At 40.7% G+C, this 27,874-nt stretch overlaps 1 protein-coding gene across 9 annotated transcripts in view; it reads left to right on the top strand.

Annotated features, from left to right (window-relative positions):
• Nucleotides 1-27,874, top strand: part of SLC66A2 (solute carrier family 66 member 2) — a 122,121-nt gene that overhangs the window by 10,536 nt on the left and 83,711 nt on the right. For 5 of the 9 annotated variants that reach the window (XR_006278966.1, XR_005291233.2, XM_043508256.1 and 2 more), the window contains exons 3-4: nucleotides 5,259-5,392; nucleotides 12,808-12,861. Coding sequence is in view for 5 of the 9 variants with exons in the window: in XM_043508256.1 (XP_043364191.1) it covers nucleotides 5,259-5,392; nucleotides 12,808-12,861 (188 nt within the window). In the remaining 4 variants the exon portion in view is untranslated. The remainder of the gene's footprint in view (nucleotides 1-5,258; nucleotides 5,393-12,807; nucleotides 12,862-27,874) is intronic. The other 4 variants (XR_006278967.1, XR_005291234.2, XM_038391064.1 and 1 more) reach the window with 1 other exon arrangement.

Below are 27,874 nucleotides of genomic sequence, written 5' to 3'. Positions count from 1 at the left end.
AATATAAATGTAGGTTTTAATATATTATTTTAAAATATATGTTCTGTGCCACACAAAATCCGGGGAGCTCACATACTGAGAAGCAGTTCTTAGCAGGCAGATCATATTCTGAAATAGTTTGTTTTCTCTTTTATGCTTCCTGCTGACTACCATTGGGCTGCTGCATCATGCTGTCACCCATGAGCCTGATAGTTTGGGTTACACAGTGTCAGCCTGTAACACAGCTTCCACCCTGCTTTAGAATCTCTTAAGAAACCGCAGAGGATCTTGACCTGGGCTTTAAATACTGTATAGGTTAGCGTATTAAGCTTTCATATCCAAAGACTTGCATTCAAACCCAGCTTGGCTGCTAGTGAAGTTAAGGTTAGTCTCTGCCAACTTCTTGCTTTTTAGATCACGAAACTGCTAGACAGTGTGGCTTGTCTGCACACAATCTGCGGTTTCTGTCAAGGTAGGCCCAGGACTGGAATAACAAATGGAGGTGCGTTGGTAGAGTTATTCAGACAAACTCATGGTGACTAGTCTGTCTGGCTCTAGCCCAGTTCAGCCTCTCAGTTTTGTGAACACTAACAGTTAAGATTATTTTAAACAGAAAAATATTACTGGTATTTAAAGAAAGTTGTATATGTTCAAAAAACCAGAACTCTTTACTGTGATAGTTTAAAATATATAAGTAGACAGGGAAACTACTTTGAGGTCTGACATTGGACACCCCAAATACTGCAAATGTCACAGTTGTTTAGCTATATAATAGTTATCAGCTAGAAACTTGGAAAGAAAGAACAATAAAAAAAAACCCTGCTTCAATCCTGTATTCCACTTTCCCTGAGCCTCAGTTAGTACCCTAAGGATCCCTCCTACTTTTATGAACTGCTTCTTTACAGTTCCCACCCTCAAGCCCTGCTTTAGCAAAAATATTCACCACCTTTGGCAGGTGGGGAGGGAAGGGTTGAATGCTTCTTCTAAAACATCTAGAATACTCCTTGCACAGCAACACGAGGCTCTTCTCTACTTCCAGTCCCTGTCATCTCCCTAGCCCATTTGGGAATGGAGAGGTAAGAGAATCTTAAATTTGGATCCCCCATGTCCTGGTGTGATGCTTTTGCCAGGCTGGCTCCTGAACCATAATTTCAAATATAAACTGGAGTGTACATCAAGCTTTCCCCATGTTAATGTCCATTATGTTGACCAAAATAGAAGCTATTTCATAGAATCATAGAATATCAGGGTTGGAAGGGACCTCAGGTGGTCATCTAGTCCAACCCCCTGCTCAGAGCAGGACCAATCCCCAATTTTTGCCCCAGATCCCTAAATGGCCCCCTCAAGGATTGAACTCACAACCCTGGTTTTAGCAGGTCAATGCTCAAACCACTGTGCTATCCCTCCCCCCCAATTTCCTTTCAAGTTGTTTAGAATAGAACACAGTATCTAGAAGAATTTCATTTGAAGTGCGTTGGCTAGGCAGAGTGAAAGTTTATGTAGTGCTACTTTTGTCCTGTGTTTGCTGGAGTTTGTTAAATTCTCATATGTTGTTCGAAGTGACTATGGAAACCTTGCTATGTATAATGACAGGTTTCAGAGTAGCAGCCGTGTTAGTCTGTATTCGCAAAAAGAAAAGGAGTACTTGGGGCACCTTAGAGACTAACAAATTTATTAGAGCATAAGCTTTCGTGAGCTACAGCTACACCGGATGCATCCGATGAAGTGAGCTGTAGCTCACGAAAGCTTATGCTCTAATAAATTTGTTAGTCTCTAAGGTGCCCCAAGTACTCCTTTTCTTTTTGCCATGTATGTTCAGTCCCAGGTGAACTCTCTTGGGTAGTGTTTTTTTTTTTTTTTTAATTTTTTTTTCTTTCATCTTATATCTAAAGTGCTAGATGACTCAAAGAGTTGATAATGTAGATTTCCATCTCTGATCTGATTACTAGTTCTAATGTGCCACTAGCTTATGATGGTTGTAAATTGTTTTATAGCTCACAGCTGGTAGCCTGAGGCAATTAGCTTGTTTCTGTTTGTAGTAGGCAGATATCTGCCTAACAGTTGATATTGTTGGCAGCACTCTCAACAAATGTACTAAGGAGTGAATAAGCCAGTAGAGACTCTACGGGCTCCCTCTGGATCAGGCTGGAAGAACATTAGTGTGGCAGAAACTAATACCAATACTGTCCATGCTGTCCCTATCCTGTGAATAAATAAACTTCAGCACCAGTGCTGCCAGTGTAGTACTAAATTAGCTCTTATAAAAATGGACTTGTAATGGAGATAAGTACAGTATTTCATACACCTCAGTAGAGGACTTTTGGTAATAGTTGCTAACAATGGGACAGATTCTCTCCTCTCTTTCCTGGATGAAAGCAGTGAACTGGAGTAGTTCCTCAGTTTTGAAGCCTCCAGCAAAACAATTAATATGGGCTCCTTGGTTGTCAGGTCCGAGATCTCCTGTGCAACACTCCCAAGCTCCTCTGTCATGCCAGCATGGATTTGGCTCAGTAATGTATCCAGAACGTGTGTGTTTATCTGCTAGCCTCTAGCTCCACCCCTAATAGAGACATTGTCTTACGACACATGTTCCCCACTTCTTCTATGTATCATGGCCATGTTAGCAGGATAAATAACTTGAGGACCCTTGGGAATCCAGCTTTTGCCACAGAGCTGTGTGTGATGCTCCTCTCACTACACCCATGGAGCTCTGGGTCATGGTCAGTGCAATGCAAACTGTCCCTAGTGGACTTGATATATCAGGTTCCCCTGAAACTGCAGATTCAGCAGCATTTGCTGAGTTTGCCCTGGCAAGGAGCATGGGCACAGACTGGGGAGTAATGGCAACTCTACTTTGCTCCACTCCATCCTCTTTCTTCCTGACTCAATGGAAACCTGACCTGAGTTCTCTGCAGATGAGAGGGGAGTTTGTACACTTGGCTGCATCATCTCCCCACCCTTCAGCAACCCTCCAGATTTGTTAGTGCTGACCCTACCATGGTATGGCTTACTGCAGTGTCACCCTTCCTCTCTCCCCAGGGTATTAGTCCCCTTGTTGCAGCCATGTACACAAGAGCCATAGGCCAGTGGTGTCCAAGGAGACATCGTGAAGGCTTGCGGTTTCATAATGGATGGCCCCAGCTCTGTGGCACTCGGCAGCTAGGGGCCCCCCCTCGGCCAGTTCCCTGGGGATGGTCTGTTCCATTGGGGACAAACCTGGCCACCCATAAAAGGAAAAGTTCCAAGAAAACTCCCCGAGTCCAGAATCAAGGACTTTCCAGTTTCTTCCCACTACTGGGCATCACCAGCATGGGGGCCGATTTGATCCATAACAACAAACGCGAGTCTCCCTAAAGACCCTAGGGGAAGTAAAGAACTCCTTCAGCATTCATACAATGCAAGGGCTTACTGGCAAATATGCTTGGTACTGTCTGAGTGTCTCGTTGACTAGCTCAGAGCTCTATCTTGAAAGAAACCCAAGTTAAAGAATTATATCCAGACTCTTGCGCCCTGGTGTACAGGAGACCTTGCACCGTACTCTCATACATACTAATGGCTCATTATACATACTATACTTTACATTTTCCAGAGCTTTGTAAAACATTAATTAAACAAATAGTCACCCTATTCCTGTAAGTGTTGTCTCCTGTCTTCTTAGCTGATGGCAGCACAGTGTTTGTGGGGTGATGAGGCAGTGGCCTGGGTGACTGTTCTGTGGGTGTATTTGGAGCGGTAGATAGGAAATGTGGCACAGAATTAAAGAGCGAGTGAAAGCACACTGTTTAATTCCCCAAATTGCTTCCTAGAAGCAATAAGAATTTCTGAGGCATACACCCTAGCAAGGTTGTCTGAGCTGAGAGAGAGGTCACAATCATGTGCCTAGAGCCTTTCTACAATAAATCTAATATATTTTGCACCAGATCTGTATGTGAAAGGCTTTTCCTCTCTTCCTTCCCTTTTCACAAAAAATAAAAACCCTACTTTTGTTTGCTTATTGGTGATGTCTGTTGGGTATTATACTGAGCTCTCCTACGTGTAATGCAGGAAGAGGAACTTGGATAGCAGCCAGTCCTCACTGAAGAGTCTTGCATTAGATTCTATCATAGAAAACAATCATGGAAGATGGACCCTTCATTAAGTATTGACTGCTATCCAAGTTCCTCTTCCCGCATTACATGTAGGAGAGCTCAGTAATTCCCACCAGACAGCATCAGTAAGCAAACACAAATTAAATTGGGGGAGGCAGGGGAGAAAACATTTTCCTTTCAGTTTCAACATCTCTGAACAATCAAGTAGCTGTTTGTTTCCTGAAACTTTGGAGTTCATTTCCCTAAGCGTGGTCCAAATTAGCCCAAATCAGATTGCAGTATGCTCCAAAAGTGATGTCTCTCTCTTCTCCCAGACTTCTGGAGTGGTGGGAGTGCAGTAAGAGTGGGTGTTTGTAGGTTTGTTGGGGCACTGTTGGATTAAACGTCATAGATTGGTAGTTGTTTTTTTGGGGGAATGGGATGGTATGGGCTTATGATTTAATGTATTTTAAAATTATATTTAGGGAACATAGTATATAGTGCAGGAGTTCTTTACTTAACAGTGTCCTCACTTAATAGAGGAAAGAAATGTATGTCTCATGTAATGCAATGTAGTTCTTTATCCCCTTCTAGTGGCTAGACCAGGTTTGCAAGTCTGCCTCTTCATTCAAGCTAATGGGCCTGGTCCTTTAGCTGAGGCAACAGAAACTCATGCTTTTAGATCCAGAGTTCCCAGGTGTCCGATCCAGGGGCATTGCTACAAGCATAGGCACCAACTTCTAGTTTTCCCCAGGAGTGATCCATGCCCGCTGTGCCCCCGCCCACTGCTCTCCACCCTCCCATAAGCCCCTCCCCCAGCTGGCAAACAGTGGTTTGGTGGTGCCTCTAATTAGCTCGTTGGGGGGTCACCAGACTGCTGATGGGCAGTGCTGCTGCCCAACAGCCGTGGCTGGTGAGTGCTGAGCACCCACTATTTTTTTTTTTTTTCATAAAAAATTTTTTTTTTCATGGGTGATCCAGCCCCAGAGCACCCACAGAGTCGGCGCCTATGGCTACAAGTGCAAGTGGAATATGGTTGGGTTACATGCAGCTAGATCTCTGTTAGTTTAATTCTTCTCTGCAGCATTGCAAATTTGTCAGTTATGGTGATTGTTAAGGATACAATCGTCAAACACCTAAATAGGATTGAAGGTAATTGGGTATAAAGATCATCATCTTGAGATGTTTATATATTATTCTCTTACTTTTTAGGTTTGGAAGGCATTTTGAGTCCCCTCTTCTGTGGCAAAGCATTATCATGATCATTACTATGTTACTGATGCTGAAACTATGCACTGAAGTACGTGTGTCAAATGAACTGAACGTAAAACGTCGCTCCTTTTCAGGTTGGTAACAGTAATTTTGCAGAGTGAAGTCTTCCTATATTAATTTCTAAAAATGTCTTGTACTGTCATTGGGTTGAGTGAAATTTTTTTGTATGTGGTGCAAGCCATTGTCTCTTGGAGATCCAACTCAGCACTTTCTGAATGGCCTGTTTAACATTATTTCCTTCCATATGAGTATTTTTAAAATGGGTCTTAGTTCAGTCTAGAAAATAAGAGTTCTCTTTAATATTTTATGTCAAACCCTAGAAAGTAGTGGAAGTCATGCTACTCTGTCAGCCTTGATGATGCTAAGATCTAGGGCTGAATTAGAACAAGAGTTTTTACTGTGCTTTTCTGCCAAGTCTCTATATTACAGAAGCACTTGTCACTGGCCAGTGTCAGAAGCCATACCTTACTATTGCCAATGCTGTGTCTTGTTTGCACATAAAATATTTTATTTCTTGTTACCACATTTGCTGTCATAATGGTGTGTCACTATTACAGGCTTATCGAAGTGTACGTATTGTACAACACTTCCTATGGTCTTGCAGTACTTTTTTTTTGTGTGTGGAAATTTCCAGTCTGGGCCAGAATATCATTTGTTGTTAATCTAAGGCAGTGATACTCAGACCTCTGCGGTTCAGGAGCCATTTTAGCGATCAGTGTTACCCAAAAGAGCCATAGTAGTATGAATTCATTGTTTCATTTTCTCTCTCTAAGTATTATTTATTATTAATATTTATTCTTATAGCAAAACGACTGAAAAAGTATTCTACAGTTGGTTAATAACATAGTAAAAGCATCCTGAGTGGTTGATAACTTAAATTAGTTAATAATTAAATCAATGTTTTAATATCATGTGCTGCAAAGAGCCACAAGAGAGACATTAAAGAGCCACTCCTGAGCCTCAGTCTGAGTATCGCTGATCTAAGGGCTTGACCACACAAAGGGGTAATGTGCTTTATGTGCTTTAACATGCTGTGCATGAATTAGTCTGTGTAGACCCTGCTGGTGCGCTTTAATGTAATATTGTTTGAAATTGTACTACGGTAAAGCGCACTAGGGAGCCTTCAGTGTGCGCCAGCAGGGTCTTAGAGGACCAAATAATGTACAGCATGTTGGTGCGCTTCAGAAATAACATCCCCATAGAGTGCATTATATCCCACCATGTAGACAAACTCAAATCATTTTGTTAAAAAAGACTTAACTTTATGGCAACTCTCTTCCAGTTTGGAAATGTAACAATTGCCGACCTCTGGTTTTGTTGTTTGACTTGTACGTTCCCTGTTTTATGTATCTCCTGTTCCTGCTGCTGCTGGGCTATTAAACTGTTGGCTTCTTTTCAGTTGTCTTGCCAATATGGACATATAATTTGCTCTCTCGATCTGTTTTCTTCCTTCTCTTACCCTAAAAACTGAGGGCTTGATCCAGCTCCAAATAGCTGCAGCCTTTCCAGGCAGAGGGAGTCCTACAGAGCTATGGTGCTGGCTCTGCAGCAGGGTTATTTATTTAATAGAAAGATAGGCCTGCTCTGCAAACCTATTCCCATTCCCACTCAGTGGTTTCTGTGGAGTGTGCTGTGAAGCTGCCCAGGTAAAGTGAGATCATGAAGAACGTTCGCTCATCTGCAACTCTCAATACTCTAACCCATCCATTTTTCTCCTCTACAGTCTGAGGCTGCATTGTCTGCAAGATTTATCACAGGCTGGGAAAACGAATGACTTTAGATCTGGCCTCATTTAGCAGAGATTTAAAAACTGGACGTATTGGGAGGGGAACAGCCAGCTCTTTGCCTCTAGATACCTGTTGGTTGAGAGCAGAGGGCTTCTTCTTCAGATTGCCCTTTGTGAGGCTAAGGGGCTGAGTCTTCAAGCCAGATTGTCCTCTTCCCCCTCCCTCCTTCTCTAGCAGGCTGCCTCAATACATGTTGGGGGATGCATATCCAATTCAACTTCAGCCACAATCTTTTTTTGATTTAATGACTGGCATTCTGTCACCTAGTGAAAGAATTAGGTTCTTCACCAGCCTGTAAGGTAACTTGCAGAGCATACTCAGTGTGTCATGCCATATCATTTCCCAAGAGCCAGTTTTCCATATAGTCACCAAAAAGCACAATTTTGCCTGTTGTTTTGGGCCTTCCCTCTTTTCTTTGCAGCAGGAAGCTACTGTACTTTATGCAAACTTTTGTTATTAGAACCGCACAGTGCAACTAAATGTCTCTCCTGGCTTTTATACATGTGATTAACTTCTAAGTGATGGGAAGGTTAAACCAGTGATATTTTCATATAAGAAAGATGTACAAGTTGAAAAAGTATTAATGCTGAGGATCTTGTGATTCACTGTCAGAAGTAATGTACTGTCTTGAAACTAATGTTTGTGCTATTTACCATTCTGGACATACATACATAGTTCAGGAGAGGAAGAATGATCTTGTGGGTGAAGCACAGGAGCTGGGAATCCGATGACCTGCGTTCCTAAACCTGACTCTCCCGTGGTTTTCCCATCTGATCCTGAGTTTTCTCTGTACCTAGTTTTCTCCATATCTCACGCAGATGGTGGGAAGCTAAATTTCAGTTTGATGCTTTTGAGATCCCTGGATGGAAGGCGCTAGGTTATGGATTGCAGTATCCGAATAATAAGATCAATATCACTGTTTTTGTATTTAAATCTTTCTACCCATTCCTTCTTCCAGCCTCTTTCCTAATACCTCTACAACATAATTCAGATTAAAAAGTGAGCCTGTCCTGGCTCTGTCTTCACTTTTCCGGAGGCCTTATATTTCTTTCTAATAATTCTGGTGCACATTTGTCCAATGAGTCCAGGAGTAGCATGTTTTTTTTTCCTATTCCGCCAAATAATCCCTGCTAAATAACTAGTTCACGAGGAAGCCAATCTTTTTCTTAGCTTCCAAAGCAATAACAAGGTCTCTCTCCTAATCCAGAGGACAGCTTTTGTGAGCTCAAGCAAGTTGTGCTAAGTCCTCTGTCTTGAAGTACATTTTAGTGTTTACAAAAAGAAAAGGAGTACTTGTGGCACCTTACAGACTAACAAATTTATTAGAGCATAAGCTTTTGTGAGCTACAGCTCACTTCATTGGATGCATTTGGTGGAAAAAACAGAGAAGAGATTTATATACACACACAGAGAACATGAAACAATGGGTTTATCATACACACTGTAAGGAGAGTGCTCACTTAAGATAAGCCATCACCAGCAGCAGGGGGGGGAAAGGAGGAAAACTTTTCATGGTGACAAGCAAGGTAGGCTAATTCCAGCAGTTAACAAGAATATCAGAGGAACAGTGGGGGGTGGGGTGGGGGGGAGAAATACCATGGGGAAATAGTTTTACTTTGTGTAATGACTCATCCATTCCCAGTCTCTATTCAAGCCTAAGTTAATTGTATCCAGTTTGCAAATTAATTCCAATTCAGCAGTCTCTCGTTGGAGTCTGTTTTTGAAGCTTTTTTGTTGAAGGATAGCCACTCTCAGGTCTGTAATCGGGTGACCGAAGAGATTGAAGTGTTCTCCAACTGGTTTTTGAATGTTATAATTCTTGACGTCTGATTTGTGCCCATTCATTCTTTTACGTAGAGACTGTCCAGTTTGGCCAATGTACATGGCAGAGGGGCATTGCTGGCACCTGATGGCATATATCATATTGGTAGATGCGCAGTTGAACGAGCCTCTGATAGTGTGGCTGATGAGATTAGGCCCTATGATGGTATCCCCTGAATAGATATGTGGACAGAGTTGGCAACGGGCTTTGTTGCAAGGATAGGTTCCTGGGTTAGTGGTTCTGTTGTGTGGTGTGTGGTTGCTGGTGAGTATTTGCTTCAGATCGGGGCTTGTCTGTAAGCAAGGACTGGCCTGTCTCCCAAGATCTGTGAGAGTGATGGGTCGTCCTTCAGGATAGGTTGTAGGTCCTTGATGATGCGTTGGAGAGGTTTTAGTTGGGGGCTGAAGGTGATGGCTGGTGGCGTTCTGTTATTTTCTTTGTTGGGCCTGTCCTGTAGTAGGTGACTTCTGGGTACTCTTCTGGCTCTGTCAATCTGTTTCTTCACTTCAGCAGGTGGGTATTGTAGTTGTAAGAATGCATGATAGAGATCTTGTAGGTGTTTGTCTCTGTCTGAGGGGTTGGAGCAAATGCGTTTATATCGTAGAGCTTGGCTGTAGACAATGGATCGAGTGGTATGATCTGGATGAAAGCTAGAGGCATGTAGGTAGGAATAGCGGTCAGTAGGTTTCCGATATAGGGTGGTGTTTATGTGACCATCGCTTATTAGCACCGTAGTGTCCAGGAAGTGGATCTCTTGTGTGGACTGATCCAGGCTAAGGTTGATGGTGGGATGGAAATTGTTGAAATCATGGTGGAATTCCTCAAGAGCTTCTTTTTCATGGGTCCAGATGATGAAGATGTCATCAATGTAGCGCAAGTAGAGTAGGGGCATTAGGGGACGAGAGCTGAGGAAGCGTTGTTCTAAGTCAGCCATAAAAATGTTGGCATACTGTGGGGCCATACGGGTACCCATCGCAGTGCCGCTGATTTGAAGGTATACATTGTCCCCAAATGTGAAATAGTTATGGGTGAGGACAAAGTCACAAAGTTCAGCCACCAGGTTAGCCGTGACGGTATCGGGGATCCTGTTCCTGACGGCTTGTAGTCCATCTTTGTGTGGAATGTTGGTGTAGAGGGCTTCTACATCCATAGTGGCTAGGATGGTGTTTTTAGGAAGATCACCAATGGACTGTAGTTTCCTCAGGAAGTCAGTGGTGTCTCGAAGATAGCTGGGAGTGCTGGTAACGAAGGGCCTGAGGAGGGAGTCTACATAGCCAGACAATCCTGCTGTCAGGGTGCCAATGCCTGAGATGATGGGGCGTCCAGGAATGGATGAGTCATTACACAAAGTAAAACTATTTCCCCATGGTATTTCTCCCGCCCACCCCACCCCCCACTGTTCCTCTGATATTCTTGTTAACTGCTCGAATTAGCCTACCTTGCTTGTCACCATGAAAGGTTTTCCTCCTTTCCCCCCCCCTGCTGCTGGTGATGGCTTATCTTAAGTGAGCACTCTCCTTACAGTGTGTATGATAAACCCATTGTTTCATGTTCTCTGAGTGTGTGTATATAAATCTCTCCTCTGTTTTTTCCACCAAATGCATCCGATGAAGTGAGCTGTAGCTCACGAAAGCTTATGCTCTAATAAATTTGTTAGTCTCTAAGGTGCCACAAGTACTCCTTTTCTTTTTGCGAATACAGACTAACACGGCTGCTACTCTGAAACCTGTCATTTTAGTGTTTAGTTAACAGTGTATCCACAAAGCCATTTAATGTGAATAGTGTACAGTTCTGGCACTTCCATTTATGTGGGAATCTGTTGCAACTTTAAAAGTTCACTCCCCTTGGACTGGCTTGACTGTTTCCTTGGAGAGTCTCTGCCCTGGCCGGGTATTAGGGAGACTTCTTTTCTCCACTTTAAAAAAACAAACCCCACAACCATCACCACCACCAGGAAATGATTCCTCCCCCTTCCCCCCCCCCCCACGAGCTTCTAGAAAAGATTTCCACAAGTACTCCTTTTCTTTTTTAGAAAAGATTTGTTTTCTCATGCATACATTTTGTTATCTTTTATTTACAGGCATTAACCAAGAGGAGATTACAGCCTAAAACAATCAAACACTTGCTAAAAATCTAGGCTTCAAAAAACACTTTTTTGTTTTAAATCCTCAGTAATAGGATAATTCTCTCTCCAATCGAAGAACATGAGCAAACTGTGCTGTGACACCTAGTGTTAGGATGAGGCAGACCCTAGATAGTGCCAGCAAGTCCTTTTTTTCTTTTCTTTTCTTTTCTTTTCTTTTCTTTTCTTTTCTTTTCTTTTCTTTTCTTTTTAATTCCATTTGATCATATCATGACTTTTTATTTGTGGATATCCTGACACCATTGTAGTGGTAACAGTAGCCCTCCTCAGCTGAGTTTAAATTGATGTCTGCAGCAGCAGTGTACTGTATAGATGTCTCCTTCAGTACAGAATGGCTCAAGGTTGGATTTATTTGTTAATCTCTCTCCTTGTATAAACCTGCTTAGCGGTGAGAGTCCTGTTGTATACCACAGTGCAACTATGCTGGAAGGCCAAGATGTTGAAAAGTGACTGTGGATTTTGAGTACGTCAATTCTGGGGCATCCAAGTTGGGCCTGATGGTCAGACAATATCCAAGCAACCACCCTCTGAAAATCATGTTCCTGTTAAAATGGCTCAAGCTGGGTACCCAAAGGTAGAGGCAGCTAAAATTACCAGTCACTTTTTGAAAATCTTGGCAGGGTAGGAGAACCATCCTAGATACAGTGAGGGCCAATGTAATGCAGAGATTTGTTTCCTCCTCTACCCCCTCACCCCAAATCTTGATTATGCCCCAAGAACCTTTGCCCTGGTGTGTGGGTAACTGCCAGACACCCCTAAATATTCTAACTTTGCTTACAACCAGTGGGGAGTTTGTCATGGGGATGGTCTATTCTGTTGGTGTGATGCCTTAAGTGTATTTTGCCTAACCCTAAAGCCACCCTTGCTTTGTAGTGATTTGTATTCCTGTAGTGCTTACGGGCCAAGAAGCATGGGGGCTCTATGATTGTTTAAGTTTATTTCTTACTGTCATTTAATTTTGGACCCTGTCTTCCCTCAAACTGATGCTATCTTAACTTCTTTTTACAGCATGTCCCTTTCTTTAACACTGTGTTCCCTTGAAGAGCTTTATTAGGAGCACTGGCAACAGTCTTGGGTAGTATGTGCTTTTCAAATGGAATTCAGGCTTACAGAGGAAGGTTTGGATCAAATTAAATGGTTCAGCATATGGAACGCTTGAAGTGGTGATTTGGTCTCTGTCTCTCTTAATGCGAGTGGCCAAACCTGTAGCTAAACAGTTAAACCAGTTGGAAGCGTTGTAGAAAAGGGTTTCCTCCAGAACGTGAGGCAGCCCTATCCTGTTTGATTTCTTTCTTTGCTCCTATATCATTCTTTCCTGAAAGCCTCCTCCATCTTCACATTTAACTCAGGCACAGGAATAAAAATAAGCCATTTAAGCTTTTCTCACTGAAATGTTTATAAATATTCGTACGTTGCTTTGAAGAGGGCTACATGTTACACTGTCTCTATTCTCTCCTCCCCTTTATTGTTTTATTTTAAATTGCTGTTATTTCTCACAGTGAGGCCAGTCAGTGATTTCCTTCCCCTTTATCCCTCCCTAAAATCTTGGGGAAAAATCCTGTAGACAGCATGGAAACTATAAAACTTTTCGCATGTTTTTTTTTTAATCAGCAAGATATGTACTAACTAAGCTTAAAATAAAACAAACTAAAAGGCCATCTACTGACAGAGAGATTGACTCAAATTAGTCTGTTTTGTCTTTTCGTCCTCTTTTCTCAATTTATTTTTCTTATGTAGCTGCAGATAGTAAAGATGAAGAAATCAAAGCACCTCCCAAGAGATCCTATCTGGGTATGTACTGTACAAACCCACGCTGCATGAGGTTGCCATCTGAAACATAATTCATTCTTTGCTACGTTTTGTTTTGTGTATTTGCTTTTTTGTCATTTTAGAAATGATTGCATGATGGCCATTTCTACAGAGAATGTTTATGCATCTTTTTCTTCAGATACTAACATCTAACTGTTTTGCTGTTTTAACTTTCTCAGAGGAAAAGATGCTTTCAGTTCTGTTCCAGAAACCATTTTTTTTTTTTTGTCTGGAGCTAATTGAATTGCCATTTCATCCCATCGTTCTTCTCAATTGTATTTTGATCTTTTTCCTGCCCCGTTAGAGAAACAAAACAGTATTTATATAATAGAAATTATTAACCAGCATGACCTACGTGGGGGTCTTCTCCTCACCTCACCAAAATAGGAACTTTTCTTCTTTCTATTTCCCACACATTCCCCCAGAAAGGTGAGACTGTGTGAAGCAAGCTATAAAAAAAAAATATGGGAGCAGCTTTCAGCCAGGAGAAATGTTAGCTGCTCATTTTGCAACACAGCAAATAAGGATTTCCTTTTAGCCTCTCAAGTTCAGCAAAATGAAAATGGCTTACAAAAACATTTTATTTATGAAGCTTTCCTGTCCCATCCCTCATTTTCAACAGGGCATCCTCTGTATTGTTATTGGGAGAGGGGAGGGATTTATAGCCCCATACACACTTTGAAGGCCCCCCGTCACCATCTGGATTCATGTTTTTGGAATCCATTCTAAGATTTTGACAGAGAGATTGAGAAATATGATGTGCACCCTGCCTTTGTGTCATTTCCAGCTCTTAGAAGTCTGAAGATTCAGATACCATGGCAGTATCTTAGCCAGGTTACCTTAGTTTAAGGAGTTTAGATACCACTTTATAGAAGGTCTCAGATATCTCTAAACACAAAAGTTGCACAATTTAACGTAAGTTGTTTGTTAAACCTATTTAGTTTGGTGCAATCTTCCCATGTAGATGCTCTTATTTTGGAGCAAGAGGACCCTATTTCAATTTTGGTTAAGTTGGTAAGAAATCAGTTTAAAGGAAGTCAACATAGGGCCTTCTTGTTCCAGAATAAGAGTACCTACACTGGGTTTTGAATCATTATTACTGAATCTGTTTGTTTGTAAATGTAATCAAATTGGTGTGTGGCTTGTATGTAGACAAACCCTGACAAAGTCAGAAACATTTCTATATGGTGGTGCAATGCAGAGCACTTTCCTTAGGCCATTGGATCAGTCCTGTGTATCAGTTGATCTTTAATGGCGCATGTATTCAAGAAATGCAATTGTCCTCTTCAGGATTTTTCCGATTGGAAAAAAAAAATATTTCATAACATTCCAAAAGTGCATATTGGTTTAATGCCAGTAATTTGCAAAGCACCTTTTCCTATTGTACCTCTTTCAAAAAAAACATTTTTCTGGACTTTGCATCAAATAATATTTGTTTTACTGTTTAGTTTGCAGTCATTCTCACTGGCTTATGTCAAAATAGACTTACCTATAGAATGTAAACTTGAATCTTACCCCATTTTTAACATGCTTACATTCTTGTCTTCTTTATTCATGAAAGCTTTATTATTTATGGTATCATAGCTAAAAAATGCAATCTGTTTACTTGTTGAAGGATGGCTTATTCGGAGTGCTTCAGGGAACCATAAGAAAATAGAGAAATGATTTAGTTGCTACATTTTACTTAAGTCTTTTAACAGATTACAAATTTCTAAATACAGTCACCTGGTTTTCAGTAAACAATGGGACCTGAATGTCTGTATGAAAATCTGCTGAAACTTAAAGTTGTGTCCCTTGATATCTGTAATGAGCAGTTTCTGAAATGAACTTCAACTTGCTTAGGAAAATAGGACAGATCAAAAGAAGTAGTCAGACTGCATTTTGATGAAACAGGAAAAACACGTTTTCAGGAATGTAAAAAGTTTAATGATTGGGTTTTGGGTACCTATTCTTTGTATATTTCTAGGTTTCAGAGTAGCAGCCGTATTAGTCTGTATTTGCAAAAAGAAAAGGAATACTTGTGGCACCTTAGAGACTAACAAATTTATTTGAGCATAAGCTTTCGTGAGCTACAGCTCACTTCATCGGATGCATTCGGTGGAAAATACAGTGGGGAGATTTATATACACACACAGAGAACTTGAAACAATGGGTTTTATCATACGCACTGTAAGGAGAGTGATCACTTAAGATGAGCCATCACCAGCAGGAGTGGGGGGAAGGAGGAACCTTTCATGGTGACAAGCAAGGTGGGCCATTTCCAGCAGTTAACAAGAACATCTGAGGAACAGTGGGGGTGGGGTGGGGGGGAGAAATAACATGGGGAAATAGTTTTATTTTGTGTAATGACTCATCCACTCCCAGTGTCTATTCAAGCCTAAGTTAATTGTATCCAGTTTGCAAATTAATTCCAATTCAGCAGTCTCTCGCTGGAGTCTGTTTTTGAAGCTTTTTTGTTGAAGGATAGCCACTCTTAGGTCTGTAATCGAGTGACCAGAGAGATTGAAGTGTTCTCCAACTGGTTTTTGAATGTTATAATTCTTGACGTCTGATTTGTGTCCATTTATTCTTTTACGTAGAGACTGTCCAGTTTGACCAATGTACATGGCAGAGGGGCATTGCTGGCACATGATGGCATATATCACATTGGTAGATGCGCAAGTGAACGTGCCTCCGATAGTGTGGCTGATATGATTAGGCCCTATGATGGTGTCCCCTGAATAGATATGTGGACAGAGTTGGCAATGGGCTTTGTTGCAAGGATAGGTTCCTGGGTTAGTGGTTCTGTTGTGTAGTGTGTGGTTGCTGGTGAGTATTTGCTTCAGGTTGGGAGGCTGTCTGTAAGCAAGGACTGGCCTGTCTCCCAAGATCTGTGAGAGTGATGGGTCGTCCTTCAGGATAGGTTGTAGGTCCTTGATGATGCGTTGGAGAGGTTTTAGTTGGGGGCTGAAGGTGATGGCTAGTGGCGTTCTGTTATTTTCTTTTTTGGCCTGTCCTGTAGTAGGTAACTTCTGGGTACTCGTCTGACTCTGTCAATCTGTTTCTTCACTTCAGCAGGTGGGTACTGTAGTTGTAAGAATGCATGATAGAGATCTTGTAGGTGTTTGTCTCTGTCTGAGGGGTTGGAGCAAATGCGGTTATATAGTAGAGCTTGGCTGTAGACAATGGATCGTGTGGTGTGATCTGGGTGAAAGCTAGAGGCATGTAGGTAGGAATAATGGTCAGTAGGTTTCCGGTGTAGGGTGGTGTTTATGTGACCATCGCTTGTTAGCACCGTAGTGTCCAGGAAGTGAATCTCTTGTGTGGACTGGTCCAGGCTGAGGTTGATGGTGGGATGGAAATTGTTGAAATCATGGTGAAATTCCTCAAGGGCTTCTTTTCCATGGGTCCAGATGATGAAGATGTCATCAATGTAGCGCAAGTAGAGTAGGGGAATTAGGGGACGAGAGCCAAGGAAGCGTTGTTCTAAGTCAGCCATAAAAATGTTGGCATACTGTGGGGCCATGCGAGTACCCATCGCAGTGCCGCTGATTTGAAGGTATACATTGTCCCCAAATGTGAAATAGTTATGGGTGAGGACAAAGTCACAAAGTTCAGCCACCAGGTTTGCCGTGACATTATCGGGGATACTGTTCCTGACGGCTTGTAGTCCATCTTTGTGTGGAATGTTGGTGTAGAGGTGGCTAGAATGGTGTTTTTAGGAAGATCACCGATGGATTGTAGTTTCCTCAGGAAGTCAGTGGTGTCTCGAAGATAGCTGGGAGTGCTGGTAACGTAGGGCCTGAGGAGGGAGTCCACATAGCCAGAAAATCGTGCTGTCAGGGTGCCAATGCCTGAGATGATGGGGCGTCCAGGATTTCCAGGTTTATGGGTCTTGGGTAGCAGATAGAATACCCCAGGTCGGGGTTCCAGGGATGTGTCTGTGCGGATTTGTTCTTGTGCTTTTTCATGGAGTTTCTTGAGCAAATGCTGTAGTTTTTTTTGGTAACCCTCAGTGGGATCAGAGGATAATGGCTTGTAGAAAGTGGTGTTGGAGAGCTGCCTAGTAGCCTCTTGTTCATATTCCGACCTATTCATGATGATGACAGCACCTCCTTTGTCAGCCTTTTTGATTATGATGTCAGAGTTGTTTCTGAGGCTGTGGATGGCATTGTGCTCTGCACAGCTGAGGTTATGGGGCAAGTGATGCTGCTTTTCCACAATTTCAGCCCGTGCACGTCAGCGGAAGCACTCTATGTAGAAGTCCAGCCTGCTGTTTCGACCTTCAGGAGAAGTCCACCCAGAATCCTTCCTTTTTATAGTACAAGTACTTCTTTCCTTTTCGTTTTGTATATTTCTGTTTCTTTAAACTGGATATTTTTAATTAGTGTAAATCTGTTTAAAATAGTTCTGAGGTAGAGGGGTGTGCGCGTGTGTGTGTGTGTGTGTGTGTGTGTGTGTGTGAGAGAGATTGCATGTATATAATCTACTAGATTCAGAAGGTTTGCATGGGAGAAACACTGCTTTATTGGGCTATAGTGACACTAGTCATATTTTGGTTTACACAGGATTTGTTTAATTGAATTATGACCTGCTTATGTCTTTATAGCAGTGCTTTGTTTGTCCAGAGCCATGGGAATGTATGTAAGGAGGTCTTTGGTTTTTTGTCTCGGAGGTTTGTGAATTCCTTTACACCTCTCAATGAATTTAGCAGACCATTTTTTCAAAAAAGTTATTACAACTGGGCTTCCTGCCTCTCACTTCAAGTTTCAGTTCCCTAAAAACTATTTAGTGTTTCTAGGCTTTGGGACACCTTAGAGACTAACAAATTTATTTGAGCATAAGCTTTCGTGAGCTACAGCTCACTTCATTGGATGCATCTAACATGGCTGCTACTCTGAAACTAGGCTTTGGAAGTCATCACATCTCTTTTGTAAAAGCATGGTAAGCATACAGTATATTGTATTCATTTTAACTTAAGTTCAGTTAGCCATGGAAGTTGTTTAATTGCAGGATGATTAGAGTGTTAAAGTGGAAAATATTGATCACTGTACTATACCAATAGATCTTTGGGGGACTTGGTAGATAAATGCTGATACTGAAGCTGTCCTCTGTCACCACCTTTGAATCAGAAACTGAGCCTTTGCTATACCCACTGGTGTCTCTCTTTAGGCATATTTATTGTCAGTATTCCAGCAAACCACTTAATGCTACTGTTCCTCCACACACACATTAACTGCAAAAGCTTTTATCAGACACTTGTCTCTGAAAGCTGACCACCTAGATTCTGTTATACTAAGGGGCAGATCCTCAGCTGGTGTCATAGCTCCATTGACTTCAACAGTTATGACAATTTACACCAGCTTTGGATCTGCCCTACGGTATGTAGCTTCCTGTTTTCATATAGAAACAAAATTATTCCCAGTAGTTCCAGGAAAAGGAAGATCTAAGTAGCAACAGTTCTGAAGAAACTTTATTTAAAACAAACAAAACAGTGGCTCTAGTTTTACACATTGCCTGTTGGTGTATCTGAAGATTAGCATGAGAGCTAAATTAAAGTACTACTTCGGTACTGCTTGCTCAGTAAGAAAGCCAAGGCTTTTTCTTCAGCCAGTCAGTTTGTCACTTGCTGAAATGCTTTAGAATAAATGTGGATGTTTTGTTCTCTCCTGTACTGAGATTCAAGTTCTTGCCTACATTTTGAGCCCTTGAAATGAGATCTGGATATTTTGGGGGGACAGGACATACAAGACACTGGATCAAGGTGATTAGATCTTTGAAGATATTTTTATAGCTCTGTGGTATTCTCAGTAGTGCAGTGTGTAACTTCCAATGCATATGCATGTGATTAGCCGGATTTTATAATTTTCAAGTAAATATTTAAACAAATTTGAAGGACGCTGCTGAAAGAAATCACAAGGGTTTCCTTTCTTGTTTACAAAATTTTTATTTTAAATCTTGAAATGAAGTTGTCTTGGTATCTGTCGTGCTACTAAGCAGTGTGAGAGTACTTGCTTGAAGTCTGTTTTCTTCTGGTCCAGAGGACGATAGAGTCCAAATGATATAGTAGGTGGCCAAAAACAATGTAGATTAATTATACATCAGTACAATAATATGGAAAACTGTAGTTTTTAAAAAAGTTGTATATGCGAAACCAGAATATGTCTGTGTAAACAAATTCATTTTAGGAGGTTCTTGTGTAAAAACAAATGGGAAAAACCAGTGACGGTTTGATTAGCTAGTTGACCCATGGATACTAAGTGTGAACTGCTGCTACACTACATGCAGTGGTGATTATAATATGACAACTGAGGTAACTCACTCTCCAACCGTTGTCCTGTTCATTTCTTTCCTCCAGTTAGAAGACCAATAACCTAGTGGTAAATGAAATGAGTAAGCAAGCATTAGAACTCCTAACTCAGATGCTAATAAGTTACATCATGTTATGGCATCTGAGCCTTATTTGATTAGCTCTCTAGTGCTTCTCTGTGGAATTTGGAGTGTGTTGGGTCTATCTCTGGGGTATGAGCTTGTGTTGACAAATATATAGGAAAGCACCATGAACATATGTGGGTGCTATATAAATAATATAATGGATAAGCAGATATATACACAGTGTGCTCCTCTGTTTGGTCCTTTACCATACTGATTAGAGTTGAAGACAGGGCAGAGCCAAACTTTCCATCAGCCAATCATATGGCTTCTTCTTTGATTTTGTTTTGTTTGTCTGTCTGGGGAGTTTAGTGAAAAAGAGACAATTACAGATCTCTGTGCATCACTGCTATGTGTGTGCTTGTTTATCTAAAAAATTGTGGCTGTTGCTTGGTTTGGCTGCTACCACTTAGCACTGACCCTAGGAACTGCATCTGGGCAAGAGGGGCTTTACATCCCTTCTGCCAACTCTGCACTTCTCCAAAATTACGATGTCCTCCTTTAGACTGATTTTTTTTTTAATTTTTTGTATGCATTACCATAGCATGTATGTGTATCATTAGGTTTTTTTTATTAAGGTTATTTTCCTAATATAAAGTTAGAAGTCCAAGGGATCCAGATCTGCTTTGGTTGAAGTGGTAGCTTTCAGTGGTGCAGGATCTCCTAACGTATGCAATTAACTATTCGTTTTTTCCCCTTGTCTGATAACTGGCATATCTTCCAGCTTGTCCTGTTGTATTAAAGTTGTAGTTCTGTGTAAGAGCCTCTCCTGCATTTATTACTGTCTTATTCTTTTTGTGATGTCCCTGAAAAGCAAATTGAAGATGAAGAACGGAGTGACAGCATTTCGAGCTTGTAGAAGTATATCCTTATTAAAATGAGGCGCTCTTTGGTCATCTGTTCATAGCCCTGTTGCCACATATGAAGCAGTGGGAACCACTGATAAATCATCTGCTTTCCAGAAAGTAGCTGTAACTGGGTCATCTAATGTGATTTCCACCCCCGCCCACCCTCCTTGCTGTTCAGGTTACTCTAAATAGATTTGATTAATATCACTACAAATAGGACTGTGTTAAACTAAATATTTTAAGAAAAAAGGTGGAATTTGCTTAAGAATCTTGAAAGCTAAACAGAGAATTTTTCCAGTTACACATCCAGAGAGAAAGTGACTAGTTTTGTTGTAAAAGAAATAACATCATAAAGATAATGATATTAAAATCCTTGACCACCACCACCTCCCCAGTATTTGTAAACAAAATGGATTTGGGTCCATTTATCTGTTTTTTAGATTCCATTTCTTAACAGTTTTAAAAACTTCAAAAAACTTTTTAGTATAGATCCTTCTTTAGTTCTATAGATTTAATTCTGCTTTAATAGGAAGTCTTTTTGTGTGCGTCTGTTCATGTGAGCTCTCTTTTAGAAATCTAGAGGAATTATTCAGTATAATGATGGCATGCCTTTATACAAGCATATCTTGGACTATAGAAGTTATGAGAAGAAAATTATTAATTTCACTGTATGTGCTTAATTCTTATATTTAGGGTATATACTTAAGTGTTTTCTCTTTGAGATTTCTTTTAGATAAGGACAGTAGAGAAAATCTTGGTCATGATAATGGGGAGTTAGACTAGATGACTTCCTGAGGTCCCTTCCAACCCTGATATTCTATGATTGTGATCCTTGAAGCCTGGCTTGGTAGTTCAGTTTGCAATACTTGGATCAGCCCCTACTTACACAGAGAGAATATCTTTCCGTCTGCGGCCATTTTGTTCTTTTTTTTTTTTTTTAAATGTAGAGGGCGGTGGGAAGACCTCTGGTTTAAGCAATAGAAGGATGAGGAGAGTTGGCCTCCCATATTTAGGTTTTTAACCCTGATCCAGAGCCCATTGATGTTGAGAGAGAGAGGTTTCTGTTGGCTTCAAAGGGTTTTGGATCAAGACTGGGAAGCTCATCTCCCTTCTAAATGGGCCACAGGAAGGTGGGAACTGTGGCTGCCAGGTCATTCCTTTTGTGAGGGGAGGGGAGTGTTGTCAGCCACCAACGTTCAAAACTCATGAACTAGATCCTCCAAAATAATGGATTTGGCCCCAAAATCAAGTAATTAAATAAATCTCATTGTATCTCTTGGTCTGTCTGGGTTTTTTTGTTTTGTTTTTTGAACGCCTCCTGTTCACCCGCAGTGTCTGTGACAAGTAGTGTTGCTGACACACCCAAGTTCTTAGAGTAAGGTGATTTTAACCTCCCTGCAGGAGCTGTGGCTGGCTGGCTGATGGTGCTGAGCGTCTCCCCAAACACAAAGGCTCTAATTAACTATGTGTGCCCCAATCCCATATCTGCCTTTCCAGCCCCAACATCTGCTCATCCTGTTCCTCTCCCTGCCTCTGCTTCTTCTGCAACTCCTGGGGAGGGGGCGGGGGCAGCAGCAGCGGGATCCTCTCTTCTCCCTTCCCAGGGTTGGGGGAAGTGGGGAGGAGCAGAGAGCTGACTGACCCATTTTTCACAGTGGGGAGGGGAATGAGGAGGAGGGTGTGGAGTTGCTGGGCTATTTCTGCTCCTTCCTGTGAGAACGATGTCTGCTCTTCCCTCTTCCCCAGCCTCTGCTCCTGAAGGGAGGGGAGAGAGCTCTGTCGGCTTCCTGTAGCAGCTCTGATTGGCTGCTCTTCCCAGGAGATGCACAATTGGGGAAGGCAGCCAATCAGAAGGGGTTCCCACAGGCATGGCTGAAATTTGAGAGAGGGCTGAGTTTCTTCTGTCATTGTGATAATGGCACAAGCCCGGGCCAAAGTCACATGACTTGCAAAGAAATTGCAAGAGCTGGCAATGCTGGGAGTGGGAATATATTTGTTGTGGGCTTTTTGGAGTTGGGTTTGATAAGAAGGTTTTTCTCACCCATGCAACTAACCCAGACACCAGTTTGGTCCGAAGGATAAGCAGCTCAGCATCCTTCTGGAGTCTGCAATGCCTATGGAGTCACCTTCATTTGATGAATTGCTCCCCCTCACCCACTGCTGTTCTGTCAGGCAGTCCTGGAAGAGCACTGTCAAGGCTGATTCTCTACTCTGGCACTTCGAGTGGAGAAGGTGGCGGCCTGCAAGGATTCTAAAAATTAATACTGGCCAGCTTTACGTATATGCCACAACCTATGAGAAATGGGGTTGGGAGCCCTGCTTTTTTTCCCCATCCCAAAAAGCAGCTTGTTTAGTTCCAGTGTGTACGTGGAGTTAAATAAAATAAAAAATGGTGGGCACTTTAAAGGGAACTCTACTGAAACGGTGTTTCCTGAGATTTTTCGTGTAGGGTGGATGTAACTAGGCATAGAAGTTTTTCTTCTCCTTAGTGGTTACCCCAAGAGCCCTGCTGCATGCCTCTCCAGTGATGTCCCTAAGAGACTGCTGAGCCAATGAACAGCCTGAACTTTTGGGGCTTAATTCCCTACTAGAGGCTAATTATGTATGGTTGAGTTCATTTAAGCTTAATAACCCCCTTTCTAAAAGGTTGGAAGAGACCATCATTATTATCTTGTCTGACTTCTTGCATAGTGTCAAGGCTGTAGGGTTTAACCTATTAATTCCTGCAATGAGCTCAATAATTTGTAGATCAGCTAGAGTATAATCATCCTCTTTCAGAAACACATCCATTCTTGATTTTAAAAGGGCCAAGTGATGGAGAGTCTGCTGCTTCCCCAGTAATCTGTTCCAATGCTAAATTATCTTCAGTGTTAGTTTATTATTTTTTTAAATCAGAATGTTGGGTTGGTACTGTGCTAAATCAGATGCCTCACAAAACTTAGTATATTCTGACAATAAAGCTATCACTTAAACAAGTAATGGTATCTTTGATATAGAGACCAACCCCTCTTCCCTGCTGACCTTTTTGTCCTTCCTAATGAGGATGTAGCCAGTAACTAACATTCTCTAACAAGGCTCCAGGATCCAGTAAATGCCATCTTTGTAGTAATTTTTCTGAGACGTAAGTATTTCCAATTCCTCATGTTCATTACCCAGCATTGATATGTAGGCAATCAAATAATGTATTCGCTTCACCTCCCTAGAAGAAGGAGAGATAAACAAAGGGGTTGTGCAGTGACCGAAAGCCAAGGCAGGGAACTCTGGGGAAACAGATGTTCTTTTGTATGTCTTGTACAATTTTTAAAATATACTTGGAGTTTACTGTTTGTAAAACTGCAAGGAAGAAATGCAGCTGCAGACCTTCCATGTAGTGGCATTTTGTGCTAAATCAGAAGTACTGCAACGGAACCCTACTTGAGGAGGGAGATTTGTGTTGAACCTCCAGTGCCCATCATTGTGCATCAACTCTGTTACTACTGTGAAATGCCCTCAACGTAAAAATAGAAGTTTGACTCTTATTTTTAATCAAGTTTAAAAAGTTGGTATTTATGTATAGGTAGCATCCTGATGTTTTAGGCTGTGCACAAATACAGGGGATGATCTAATCCCTGATCTGAAAAGTTTAAGGCTTGAAAAGAGAAAAACATGCAAAGGTTGGGGTCGTCAGATACAGGAAATTCTTATATTAGACTGAGGAACAACTGTGTCTGATGGTTGGAGAAAGGAGAGATAGTAGAAATGGCATTAAATGACATAGCAGCCTGTTACCAGATTGGGAATGGATAGTAATACCAAATGGACACGAGATAAATCCCCAAACTCTGTGTGTAGTCCTATCCTGAATGGATCTTACCTACTTATGAACATACCTGAGGGTCTTCCTCTTGCATTTACTTTGGCAATGCTTGCAATGCTTGCAATGCTTTTCATACCAATAAGGTCTCATTGAATTGAAACTGAACAAAAGGCAGGGAAGGAGTTGTTATTGAACGGACTGGTAGTAATAATATTTTGGGCCTGGTGTTCTTTATGATTTTGGGGGTGAAAACTTTAAATGAATAAAACCTTTGCTAATGCAGAATGTGTCCATTTTTAACCAAGCAAGAAAAGTTTTATTGCTTATAGCTACATTTGACCACGTGAGGGTGCTCATGGGTTTCCAAAGTCAGTATATAGAGTACCTGAAATGGAATGGGGGAAACAATTTAAAAGTTAAGGACATGATCTTGTTGTCAGGAGTATGATTCTAAATATAGATTCAGTGGGTAAAAGTCTCTCTCTCTGGATCTTAAAAATGTAGTTCAGTGGGCAGAGGAAAGAGTTGGATAAGAACAAAATGAATTATTCAGATTTGTAACCTTAGAGGAAAAAATGAAAAAGAGGAGAAAGGGAGGGTGTGTGTGTGGGTGTGTGTGAAGAATACACACACACACGGTATATGAACATACATTATTCAATTTTCTCTAGGATGTATGTGCAGCAAAACACTATTAGATTTCCGTTTCAGCTGGAGGAGTGAGAGAGTGTTCCAATCACACTCTCTTTGAATGCACTTATGTTCCTTAAAAGCTCTGTTCCTGGTTTTAAATTTGGCTTCTTGTTAAAATACGTTAATGTTCAACCAATAGGAGAGCAGCCTGCAGGTTTAAAGGAATACAAAAGTTTGGTTGTCAACCTCTATTTCCCTGCCTTGCTGCCTCTCCCATCCAAAACCCAGTGCACTTAATGCAAAATAGTGAAGAGTGTAGCAGACTGGAGGGAGCAGAAAAACCATGATCTCTTATATGGTGGGATGAGTGGTCAGTTCATTGCAGAAAATGTACACTCTTGCAGCGTTCAAAGTTGTAACAGACCTACAACATTCAGGAAAGCCATTCAAAGCTAACATCCTTATTCCCTTGTGTGTGAATTTTATGATGGTTTCTTTCATTACATGATTGCATAGCACTCGCTGATGCAGCATACATTTCAGCAAGTGTGTGTGTATGTATATACATACATATAAAATTTGACCTGCTAAGACTGATAGTAAACTCAATCATAAAAATGTGTGCAGACGGATTTTTATTTATTTTTATTTATTTTTTAGAGTGCTGTATAAACATTAACTAATCCTTACAGCTGTGCCATTGACTTATCTGGAAGGCTGTCATGTGAATCGGTGGCAGGATGTTGCTGTTGGGACCGCTGTCCCTGCTTTATAGATCGAGGAATAGTGGGCCTGATTTTAATCTCACTCCTGATTTTTCACTTCTGTTGACATCAAGCTATATAAGTCAGATCAGAATTGGGCCCACAGAGGCAAAGGCCCAACTTTTCAAGAGGTATCCACTAGTCTTCGGTGCCCAACTTGAGATGACTGAGGGCCTGATTGTCAGAGGTGGTAAGCACCTGCAGCTTTTGTTACTTGGAGCTGCTATGTAGCACCTTTTTAAAATGAGACCATAGGGGTGTCGGGTGACCAGACAGCAAATGTGAAAAATCGGAACAGGGGATGGGGGGTAATAGGAGCCTATATAAGAAAAAGACCCAAAAATCAGGACTGTCCCTATAAGATCGGGACACCTGATCACCCTATAGGGGTGTCAAGTGGAGCACCTTTAAAAAGTTTGAGCTGAAATGACTTGCCCAAGTCCACATATGGAGCAGATGTCATAGGCATTCCTGACTGTAGAGTATACTCAGTGCACTTTATTTTGTAACCTTTTATATGTTATGTACATTATATATGGCTATTTGTTTATTCCATATTTGATATGCTACTTGAAGCTAGTAACTTTATTATTTAAAATGCACAAGGAATATAAAAAGGACTAGGGTGGGTTGATTTAAATAAAAATTATTTAAATTGATTTTAATCATGTTTTGCATTTGTGCTTTTAAAATTGTTTTCCTAAAGAAAATAACTTCTCTTTGGTTGGTAACTATTTAGACATGTCATTTGCAATTAAATGTATGTAGTCTTTACAGCAAATTTGGTAATTTATTTATTTATTTTATTTATTTTTGCTAACCAGGAGGATACATTATATATTTACACATTTATTTAAGCAGTGACATAGCTTACATATATTTAGATTCTTAATTTTTACCTTATGCTAAAAATGGTGAATGATTGTGTGTGTTTTTTTTTAAACTTGTAATTAATGCCATGCTTTTTGGATGCAAGTTAAAATTAAATTTAAAATGCACAAAAACTGCATTTTAATTTTTGTTGTTATGAAATAAAACTACCTTAAATGAGTTTGAAACATAAGGGAAAAATTACAAAGTTTATCAAAACATGTTTTGCATTTGAAACTAACTGATTTATTAAACAAAGGAAGTATTATCTGTAGTTAGTGAATTGAACTGATTATTTCTGGTCACTGTGCGCTACAGAATTTTAGATCTAGAAGATCTCATCCTCACACGTAGTTCTTATTCATAGATTGGAAGAGGAAAACAAGCTGTTCCGCTTTTCAGCTCTCAACTGGCTTTTTAACTTTTGAATGAACTAGTTATTGAACTGAAATGAACAAAATATTCTTCTCTTTGCACCTGCAGAAAGGGCTACTGATGTCAAAAACTGACTTAGCACTTCAACAAACTAGTTCCAGGTGCTTTGTGGTTTTACTTTCTTTGCAGCTTAGCAGCAAACACCTAGTGCTTACTTTTAATTAAAATGATTGTAATAGATTAAGCTTTAAGATAGGTTGTCAATTTCAAATTTAATTTTAAATAGGTTTTTTTTTTAAAAAAAAAAAATAAACCTGTTTGTAATTCTTCCCCCTCCAATTGTTTCTTTTAATCCACCTTGTACAGGCTTATTTTAGTGAAGTCTGCATATAAACAATCTTTTGTTAACAAAAATGCATTAAACACCAAAATAGGGAATCTTATTCCCAATGAAACTTCATTGAATCATCATTTTCTTTGTTCCCATCAAGGGGAAATAAGATGATAAAACTTTATTCCTTTTTAGACCTAAAATAAGGTCCTTATCCTGCAGTGTGATGAGCACCCTTGATTTAAACGGAATTGAGGATACTTAAGACCTTGCAGAATATGGCACCTTAACTTCTGTTATTTATTTATTTTATTTATTTTATTCATCTGACTCTTGAAAGTTTAACTGACTTAGGTATTTCTTACTAGCTGTTCTTTGAAATACTGTTAGTTTCTAGAATATCTTTATCTTTTAATGGACTAATACATTTTTTTTATGAAGCTTAAAGCCCAAGTCATATCTTAAAAAAGCCAGCCAGGCACTGTGCATGTTAAATCATTACTTTTGAGGATCAGCAATCTTAAAATACGCCCAAGGAACTACTGATAAATGCTGACAGAATAAATCTGATCTTATGAATTATTCCCGAGTGCTCTTCCTACATCTCTGGGGGGATGAGCGCTATTAGGAAAAATGGCATTGTATTTGACTGTGAATGAGAGATGAGGTACAGATGAGTCGCATCATATGTGCATTTAACTTACATGAATTCAACTATATGTGCTCGGCAAAAAAACCAAACCAAAACAACAAGATACCTGTAAATAGTGCGGGAGATTCTGCCCACCATTCCACTCAATAAGCATATGCCCCAGAGTGAGCGTGAGATGGGAGACATGAATCTGCTTTTCCCTCAGTCGGTCTCAGTTCCCATATGCCTCTCATAGTGTGAAGCATCTTGCCGCGTTGAGTGTGATTCTAGTGTTTAAAGATACATATTTTTCATACAACATGGCCTCTAAACGCA

This window comes from Dermochelys coriacea, chromosome 2 (genome assembly GCF_009764565.3).
Source record: "Dermochelys coriacea isolate rDerCor1 chromosome 2, rDerCor1.pri.v4, whole genome shotgun sequence".
Taxonomy (NCBI): Eukaryota; Metazoa; Chordata; order Testudines; family Dermochelyidae; genus Dermochelys; species Dermochelys coriacea.
The sequence above is the reverse complement of the archived record's forward strand: the minus strand, read 5'-3'. Positions and strand labels throughout refer to the sequence as shown.